Below are 10,673 nucleotides of genomic sequence, written 5' to 3'. Positions count from 1 at the left end.
TGCAGATAAACAGCAAGCATGCTTTTCTGGGTCAGACCAATGGTATAACAGCTACATTTTCTGTTTCTTACACTGACAAATGTTTAAATAAAGAGTAATAATAAACAAATTAAATACAGAGTGACCTTCCCATCATACTTTTCCAGCTTCCAGCAGTCAATAGTTAGGGACTTGTGGATCACATACAGGTTTGTACCTTCTCCTTTTTTAATCTAGTTCTTAAAATGCCTTTGACCTCCACAGCATCCTGTAAGCAATGATTTACATAACTGATTTGTGTTACATTTATTTTTGTTGGTTTTCAAACTGCCATCTAGTTAAGTGCATTTCATACCCCCAGGTTCCTGTGTTATGAGTAGTTAACTGTCCATGTCTTATTCTTCATATCATTCCATGACTTTGGAGAGCTCTGTCATGTTCCACTTTTGTTACATCTTTCCTAAGTGGAAAAATCCCCATCTATGTACCTCACAGTTTGCTGTTAGTTACCTTCATCAGTGCCTTCTTGCAGTTTGATTAAATGCTTTTTGAGAACTTTTCTAAGTATTGGGAATGTGTGTATGCTATATATTTATAGAATGGTATACTAATATTTTCTGTGCTTTTCCCATTCTTCATTTCATTTCCTTTTCTGTTTTCTGCTGTGCATTGAACTGATTTTCTTTAGGAGAAATGGAATCAAAGTTGTGAAAGATTTCATAGTCAGTATTTACAAAAGGGTACTTCAGTAGTCACATATTTAATCAGATCCTGTGCACTGCTCAGGACAAAGATTCATTTCTCCTCCACAAAAAAAAAAAAAAAAAGCTTTTTAGGATATGTACAAATGTAGTCTCTTGGTCATTTTCTATTACAGCATTTTCCAGCCTGGATGGTCTTTTTCACAGTAATTTTTTTTTTTAAAGGCAGGAAATAGATTAGAACTTGGACAAAAGTAGAGAGGAACAGAAAATGTTATGTTTCAAGCTGTTGGATAGAATCAAGATTTGGAAAGGAACTTCTAGTGAGATTGTGGAGAGAGATCTTTCTCAAAATACAGTGACTTCTCATCTGAGCGATGTGGTATTGCCCACATTGATGTGCGAGGCAGCATGGATGCCTGCAGGATGAGAGAGAGTTAAAGTTCTGTTTGGCCCAATTTGTTTTTGCTCTTGCTTGGAGGGCCATATGGTTGTGTCTCTAAGACAAGACAGACTGAGTTTGGGGTTTGGTTTTTTTTTTCCTTAAATTGAGAGACTAGAAGATAGACTGCAGCAAGAATTACATCTGTGCATCATTAGTGTAGAGACTGTAGCCTAAGTGTCATGAATAAGTGTCCACAGGCAAGATGTAGTAGAAGTTAAGAGAAATAACTATTGAGCCTTGAGGAAATCTGCAAGAAGTTAAACAAAGTATGAGGAAAATCCTCTGAAATACATGCAGATGGCGTGACAAAGAAAGAGAACCGAGTCACAGAATGCCAGAGAAGAAAACATACATCTATAAAACTGTGAATGATCAAGTTACTGGAGCTTAAGAAGCCACTGCTTCTTAGCTGGATGTTTCTGCTCCTCGAGTCCTGTTAATATGCAGTGTAATGAATTGAAACTGAAATGATGAGAGAGGGAGCGATGAGTTACTGTCAAAAAAGAAAGTGGTAGCACATGGCAGCAGAGCAGGATTGAATGCAATGCTGTTCCAGAGAATGGGAAAAGAGAAAAAAAGCTGATAGCAGCCAAAATATGAGAGGAAAAGATTAATGAGAAGTGTTGGGAGGGAGTAGAGTGGAATGGGAGGAAGGCAGCCAGTGACATAAATGTTGTAGCTGGAAGAGCTGATGATGGCACTTCTCTCTGATCTAGTTTGACAGGCAGGGCGTGTTTTAAAGCATCATTATTTCTTGCTGGCACTCCTCTCTTTAAGTAAGTGTATGCACATACACAATTATGAAAATATAAATTATATATATTTGAATGTATAAATTACCTCTTCTTGGGCTTTTCAAATTGATTGCAACTGGGAAAATATAAGCCTATTTTGTTGCATCAGTCATTAGGCTAAACTGTCACTGACTTTAAAGAGAAGCAGGATTTGGTGTGATATATTATGTTTAGAACTTCCCACTCAATAGGCATGTTAAGGATACTTTAAGGCAGACAAACAATCTTGAGTAAAAACATATGAAAGAGAGAACTGAGAGTATGCCTACGTAGTTCAAATAGATATATTTTCAGTCACTTTGAACAATGATGAAAACTAAGGTATCATCCAATAAAATAAATCCATTTATTCTGCTTGGAAATTACCATTTTATGCTTAGTCAAGAGCTAGGTATTTCTCACATATCCTCCTTTCATACTTAGGATGAAGTGTTCATTCACAAAAAAAAAAAAAATTATTCTTTCATTTCATTACTACTGGAACAACTAAAAATTTTTGTTAGGCAGTGCTCATAAAAAGAAGGTCTGTAAAGCAAATTGTGAAACATATTTCCACACCAAGTTTGGATTTTGTGTTGCTTGTAAGCCAGGAAATATGTGTTTATTCTAAAACTCCTTTTTTTTACTTTATTTGGGAAAGAAAGAACAGTAAACCTCATGTAACTTTTTGACAAAGTAAGCTTAATCATCTAAACTTTAAGTTATTTTTTTAAGAGAGAATGCTCTGATAGTGCTTTGATTTTTTTTTTCTTCTGAAGACATAACGCAGCAAGTGATGTAAACAATTTTTATGCTTCTTGCTAGTTGTGTACAATTTAAATATGGCAACAAAACTCTTATTTGCTGACTTTACAGTTTTAAAAAAAAGTTAACATAGTGAAAATGTTGGCAGATTGAAAGAATTGTTACTGAGTATTACAAATTAAGACTTTTGCAGTCTAATGCAAATTGATTTTCCTGTGCAAATGTACCTGTCAGTGTGCTCGAAAAAGCAAAGAAATGCTCATGAAAGAGCCTTGAGGATATATACTTATGGAAGTGCTGACATTTTGAAAGAAGTCACATATTGTGTGTGTTTCAAAAGCGTGGTAATAGGTTTTGTGTTCAAACAAACCCATAGCAGTAAGTATATTTTTCCATTCTCAAAACCATAAGAATTAAGTACGAAAACACACCAAACCACATGCTTACTCACATGGTTCATAGAGCATGTAATAGCTGGCTTTGTCCTTAATAATAGATGGTTATGTAATGCTGAATATATAATTGGTTTTCTTGAAACAGCAGGATTTTTTTGAATGCTTACATCTTTGTCAGTAAAGCTAAGAAAACTTAATCTCTTAAAGGGCTCAAACTACATTTATTTCATCTGACATTAGAATGTAATTGTAAGTACAGCCTCATTTTCACAATAATTAATTATCTTAATAGGTTAAACTTACATTTGAAACATCAATATTTGAGCCTGAAGGAACTTCTCAACAAAGGTATAAACGGGCACAGTCAAGTATGAACAATCTGGTTCGGCTCTTGTGGGGAGAAGATAGTACGGATCTTCAACAGGCTATCCAAGACGTGCCTCATATCGTTATGTTCCTCACACTGAAACTGGACTCTGAAACATCTAAGGATGAGGTATGTGGCTAACTAAATAAAACTGAAGATGAAAGGTAACAACTGACAACAGCAACTGCTACGCCTTTTGATGTAAAAAAAAAAAAAAAAAAAAAGAAAAAATCTTGCTAATCATTTTGAGTAGTGAATAGTCTGTAAAATGTCCATTTTGACAGAAATAAGGCCTGAAATTCCAGGGAAGAAAAATTAGCATCACTGCTGACAAACTCTAATGGGATTTGAAATCACTTCAGCGCTGCTGAAAGTCTTTGCATAAAGAGCAGGCTAGAGGTGTTAACATGCTAGAGCAGATAAATGCAGAAGTTCGTTACTGTCTCTCAGATGCTCAACTGTGATGTTTTCAATACGCCTCTCAAGCTTGAACTATGAAATCTGCCTAGTCAAAAAAATTTTCCCCAGCAGGCGCTGTTGGCAGTCCACATACATAATCTGTCTAGCTCCTCCTGGTTTGAAATGCTAATGTGCCTTTTCTTAGAGGACTCTTGCATGTCTGCTGTTGGCAATCAACTGTTGATTCTTGCTTGGGCAACATTTTTGAGCTACTTTTCCTTTGTCCTGCAAAGCTTCCTTTCACATGTCTTTCCTTTTTGTGTTCTTCAGAAAAATTTTGCCAGTGTACATATAACCCATTGTACGTTTGTGTAGATGTTGTTCATGACATAGCCATAGCTACAAATACTCCACTCAGAATGCAGGGACGCAGAACAGCGTGGAGGGCTGAGTTTGGCTTCTTGCCCAATCTGAAAATCACAGATGGACAAAGTGGACTTTTTAGGAACAGACATTTGGAAAAAGACTCTTCTTCCCTTCTGTAAATTCTCCTCAGATTTAGCATAGTGCCCTAGGGATCTTATATTATTTGTGATCTGGAGACATCGAATGAAGCACAAGTTTTGCCAGACCCCAGGGACTGGGATGGCGGGACAGTGATGGAGTGGGGAGCTGAAGAAATACATTTTGCTTTCTCTCCCCTGGAATTAATCCTTAAATCCAGTCAGTGTTCCATCCCTTCTCTGAGATGTCTTTATTTTTTTGATACTATTTTTCAACTGATAGAAGTCTGTATCGCTCTTTGGTGATGTGTGATAGAGAAAAAGTGTTTTAACTACACATAATGGGAGTTTAATTTTATTTTCTGGAGACGGGGCTGGGGAGGAGAACCCTGGAAAATTACATGATATTATAAAGTCATGTAAAAAAGTTGTGAAGTTTGCAGAGTCAAGTGGTTGAAAGCTAGGAAATGACAGATTTATGGCTCCTTGTGCAACTTTAATTCAGCCCTTTTGTTACGTACGCAACATGGCATTGTCTTAAGGATTACGTTTGTTGTGAAAGATGCCTGTCATGTACAGAGGACAAGATGGACAGATGAGTGTGTATAATTAAGGCTTATTAGGGAACCATAAATCCAGTACTTCATAATTTTGGGGTACTTGACTTTGCAATATAAATCATGCTCTTAACGTAATATTTTTAAGGTAATGTATGCTTCATTGCGTATCACAGCAAGATACGGACACTGTAAGCTTTGGTTCGCAGTTCTTTCCAGTCCTGTTTAAGAGACTACATTCTTTCATGGGAGGTACCTTCAGCAGAAATTAGTTTATACAAGTGTTTCTTATAAGTATTCCTTTTTTGTTGTTGTTGTTTAATAGCGTTGCAACTAGGCAAGGTTGTTTTGTGCTCTTTTTCCCACCCAGAGACTGCTTCCATTAAAACATACAATACTGCAGTATTTTTCTGCTTTGGTATTTCTCTATAATAAAAATGAAAAGAGCTCATTTAACTGTGAATTAAGTAAACTTAAGTGAACTTTGATAAAGCATCTTACATATTGCAAGTAGTTCTTTTTTTCTTCAATTGTAAGTTTGTAGTCGAAGACTGCTATGTTATGTGGATAGAACAGCTATGGACAATTGCTGTAGATTTAAAGACCAGTGTTTTCTTGGTCACATAAACTTTACGAAATATTTAAAAAATTATTTCAGGGCCTCTGGCTCCTCTGTTGGTAGGTGAATAAATATGCAAATGCCTAACTGCAATTCCTGCACTTCAGAGTAAATGGAGCACTGCTTTCTTGCCCCATTATTTCTTGATACTCTCCCAAGAAACAGGATTAACCCGGAATGGTTGAGCAGAGGTAAAAGAGGGATTGTAATGCACTTGTTCTCCCTCCATACCATGGAAGAATTGTTTCCTGAGAAGTCTTGGCAGTTATGCAGCCCCAAATAGTCTCTAATGTTGAGAGATGGTTTGCTGGTGTAATCAACCTCTTTATAACATTTCCTAACAAAAGAATGCCACCTTCTTCAAGGCATTTGTCTTTAATTTCACTTGGTGACCAGTAAGTGACATTTATCCTGTAGATGTACTATTCCAGATTTAGTTTACAGTAGTACTTCAAATTAGCACTGAAGTTATTATACACCTATGCCATATTGCACAATAAAAATATAATGATCCTTTACTAAGCTTCTTTACCCATGTCCAAAGGAGGCATGGTATGCAGATCACATCCATGTAAACAATGGCAACTAGAACTAGTAACTAATTCTTCCACTTGTGAGCTTTTGGCACCCAAAGATAGAATTAATGAGCTCTAAGACTTGTAAGCTCTATCTACTCAACTATAAAGGAAAGTAGTACTAGAAATCATTTAGAATATGTGCATGCATGTGCCGAGTGTCCCGTATGATAACGGTTTCAGTGAATAAGGTTGATCATGTCTTTTTGTATGTTTTAGTTCAAGGTAGGTATTATGATTATAACATACGTTATTTGTACCAGCATACAACTATAACATTCTTATGTGTTTGAACTGATTTTGGCAATACAGTGTCTTAAAAGGAATAACGTTCATATTCCTCCTACATGATAGTGTTACTGGAAGCATGTGTTCAGCATACTTGCAAAGTAGGTATTACCGAGTAGCTGTTAAGATAGCTTGGTTCATACAGACACTGACTTGTACTTCCTGTAGCATTTATCCCTGTTCTTATAATTTCTGAATTAATCTTTAAGAATTCATATTTGTCTTTCATCAACTGTTTCTTTTTTAATCTTATGTAAGATGCAACTTAAAGCCTCTATTGTCAGTGCACTGTGTTTGAAGATTATAGGTTTTTAGCTGGTTGGCACCATTTTGACACAATTTCTTGTAGCCATTTCTTATCTTGTCAAGAAAGATAATAATTTTTTTTAAATGTTATTTAGGCTCAGTTTGAGAAATTAGTAAAATAAAAATCAAAAAGGGAAGCTGTTTGATAAGCCATTAGTTTAGATAGTCTGTCCAGGTTTGGGTTTTTTGGGTTGAGGGAGGGTTTATAGTTTTTAAGAAATGAGCTACTTCTCATTTATTAATTCCATTGTCATTGGCCTATGAACTTTCGCCTTGCTTTGAAGACAGCTGATCTTGTATGGTGGTATGTGCTGAACCTTGCTAACTCATTAATATATATATGTGATACAGCTATGACCTTTTGTTACAGTTGTCTTTTCTTTCCCTGGGAAAGTGTACAGATAATTCTCAAATGAATTTTGTGTAAAGGCCCCAGTTCATAGTGAGGAGAAAAAAAGGCTCTTTCTAGCCCTTTGTAGAGCTGTAATTAGAAAATGGCAGGTTTTTTTCCAGCTGAGGGATTGATTCAAGAAAAAAGATCCTTGTCACTAATGAGTATTTGAAAATAGAGTTAATTAAATTGGATAAGAATGAAGAGTTTGCCAGGTCCTTTTGTCATGAAACTTTACATTCTTTTAATCTTGATGAAGGAAAATTTTCTAACAGGTATTGGCACTGGCTGGATGCGCTTAGTGACATAAATAGGAAAGTGAATCATGTCTGTGTTTCTTTTGTGTAGAAAGATAATTTACTATACTCTTTGCATTGGATATGCTTAATATTACGTTCATTATTTCTGGCCCATCATGATTTGGCAGAAAGCAATAACGGTGGGGGAATCGTATGTTTGCTTATTACTGTATTTTTATGGTTGCTGAAATAATTAATACAAAATTTTTGAAAATGCTTACATAAAACAATTATTTTTAAGAACTGGTTAGAAAAAGAAAAATAATTGTCACAAATATTTATCTCTACTGATCTTCAGTTTCAAGATGACTTCTTTAAGAGTATGCTGACACAGATGGTCAGAGATTTGGTGATAAAATTGTTAATGGTGCATATGTTATTTGAGTATATACTTCAGTTATATTTTGTGCTATATATGGAAAGCAATTAGGTAGGGTTATATAGAGAGATTGGAGGTTTCATATTCTTATTGTTGGTTTTAGAGCTGTATGTTTGATGATTTAAATCACAGTTTAAATATTGAAAGAACCGTACAAATATTAGCTATCTCTTGGAATCAGATTTGTTAACAGTGTCCTTTAAGCTGTAAAATGCAGTGGCCATACTGTTTGTCATTTTATGTTTCTCCATATAATAATGATTCTAAATAAGCCCTACTTTTCTATAAAATAGAAAAGTTAAAACTGTCAAAAACATTCATGTGCATTTTAGAACTTTCCAGTATGCCTGTGCAGACCACTGCTTGTTTTGATACCATGCAAACTTTTATGATAAAACCTTTCATATAAAAAAAAAAAATGATGCCAGGAAAAACATTTGCTATCTTGTTTTCTGTGGGGGTGTTTTTTGTCATTTTGGTTTTGATTTTTCTTTGCTTAACTAACAGCTAACTTTCTTCACAGCAAGAAATTCTTTATCAGTACCCCATATCAGAAGCATCCCAAAAACTGAAAAGTGTGAGAGGAATATTTCTCACACTGTCTGACATACTGGAAAGTGTTACTGGTACCCAGATTATCAGGTAAAAGCATTTGAAATGTAATGTATTACTACTACTATTATTTTATACATATGTGTACAGAAAAACCCACATGGGTCATGCATCAAGTTCTAGACAAAATAAGAGTGACTCTACCTATTAGGCAGTAATGTTTCTTAACTAGAACAGCATGCCTGAAGTTGGGCTGCTTAGCCTGGATGTACGTTGATTTGGGGGAATTTCTTTGTCATGGGTGGCAATGACTAGGATTTTTAGTTCAGTTAAATTGTTTTTAGATCCCTTCTTAGATCTCTTAAAACATCCTTATCTAAACTGGGATTCTGTGGCACTGTACTACGACAGACTGGAAATTCTACAACAGCTTCAATCAAATTTTTAAAAATTTTAAAAAAGATAAAATGTAATTCAGATAAATTCATGAGTGCCTGCTACTTTTAAATTAATTTTCTTTCACATTCAACTTGCAACACCTGAAAGATTTTTGTATCCACAGACCAGGGACTCTAGTAACAAGTCTAATAAAAATGACTCCTGAGTTTTTGGAGCGGTGTAGGGGTGGTGGAGATATGTCAAGAGGTTATTGAATATTTAAAGGTAGATGATTTTCTGATGGAATGATTAGAAGCGAGATAGCAGGTATCACTTTCAGTTTCACACTTCTTCCCACTGAGAATCAGTATATGAGTTTACATCTCTTGGGTGTCTCAGGCAAGATTCTCTTTTGCACATCAGTGCCTTGCGTGTCAGACACAAGACCTGGATGGGTATAAAAAAGCCAAATGTAGCAAGCAGTAGTGCAGTGGTGCAAGCAAGCAGTGCAGTAGTGCAAGCAGTGCAGTAGTGCAAGCAGAGCGCAAGCAGTAGTGCAGTGGTGAACAGCACTGGCAATAATAAGGAATTCCTCAGAAGGCAAAAAGCCCTTTTAATATATTTAAGTTGGGTTCCCACTGATAAATTTTTCCTTAAAAGGAGTTCTTGAAGGGCTTTTGAATATTTTTGCTTACCAGAAAATTAATACTGGTTAATTTACTTTTGTTTACATTTGTTTCTTTTAATTTGTTTTTTTTTCTTAGACTTGTTGGTATCCTGCTATTTTGAGTAAGAAGTTTTAACACTGTGCTTTAATCATGCTTATAACCTTCTAGTTAATAAGTTACTAAGTCATGTTACTGATTTAATGATCAATAGGAATGTGGATTGAGTCCTTTAGCAGCAGGTATCAAACATGGGCTTTTGATCTTTTGCATATACCAGTATTTTAATGCAATGCCACATTAATTAGCACTGAGATACGTTAACTCCTCTTAAATGCTTATACATTATTAATGGAAATTCTCCCATATAAAAGTATTTTTGGACATGTGCAGATTTTCAAACACATCCAAAAGACAAATCAATCCATTGTTTGATGATCTATACCTATGGTATTATCAGAAAAACAATACAGAAATCCATTATAATGTAGATTCACCTTTCCTGTTAAGGTTCTCAATTTCCTATTTTTGAGTTCTAAAAATATAAAAGCACTTCTGCTGGTCTCTGTGGACTCTCTCATCTCTTCAAAAAAGACAACAGATAATCCCCAGCTCTCCTATGAAGCTTCTTCTGTCAGAAGAGTAAATAATGATTATTATGTCTGCACATGTATTGTGTACCTTTTGGGATGGGGATGTTTATTTCTTTGTAGTTAATTGCATTATAAATGTATAACTTGTTTTGTTTGGAAAGCACTTTTGGTTACATGAAGGATAAAAATTTTCTGGTGACCTGCAGAAATACTAAGGTATTTCTTAACTAATGAAATGACGCTATTGTTTTATTCACTACCATCAATTTTACAGTATGAGTGAATCAGTGAAGCAAGTTAATCATGGAGCTGTATCCTAAAAATTAAATTTTTGAATCTTTCAAGCTTAAACTAAAGTTACCCTTTTTTCACTTTGCAGCAGTGTTACCTTGTTATTTAAAATTTCTAACACGATAGTAAGAAAGGTGGGGTTTTGCTATAAATTTATTGTTCGAGATATTTACAGAGCTTGGTTTTAGCAGCAACCAGTACATTTAATCTGATAATCTGGTGCATAATGTATGGTTTACTGCTAATTAGAACATTGGATCTAATTCCATTTCATGTTCTAATCCACTCTATGGTTCAAACAAAAGTTCTCTGTGTCTTTCTGGGATTGCTGAGCTTTGTAGAGAAATTTTCTGTACAAGGAGATAGCATGAGAGTTCAAGATTATGTTTATCACTCAGGTAATATGTTCAAATGCCTCTTAGGCTTGTTTTCAAAACATGTGTGCGGTCTTTT

General features: G+C 35.1%; 1 protein-coding gene across 5 annotated transcripts in view; it reads left to right on the top strand.

Moving 5' to 3' along the window:
• INTU (inturned planar cell polarity protein) overlaps window positions 1-10,673 on the top strand; it is a 57,097-nt gene that overhangs the window by 26,353 nt on the left and 20,071 nt on the right. For all 5 annotated transcript variants that reach the window (XM_072862432.1, XM_072862435.1, XM_072862434.1 and 2 more), the window contains exons 4-5: window positions 3,351-3,554; window positions 8,265-8,383. In XM_072862432.1, coding sequence (XP_072718533.1) covers window positions 3,351-3,554; window positions 8,265-8,383 — 323 coding nt within the window. The remainder of the gene's footprint in view (window positions 1-3,350; window positions 3,555-8,264; window positions 8,384-10,673) is intronic.

Source organism: Ciconia boyciana, chromosome 5 (assembly GCF_034638445.1).
Source record: "Ciconia boyciana chromosome 5, ASM3463844v1, whole genome shotgun sequence".
In the NCBI taxonomy this organism is placed as follows: Eukaryota; Metazoa; Chordata; class Aves; order Ciconiiformes; family Ciconiidae; genus Ciconia; species Ciconia boyciana.
This window is presented reverse-complemented; position numbering and strand designations above follow the sequence as displayed.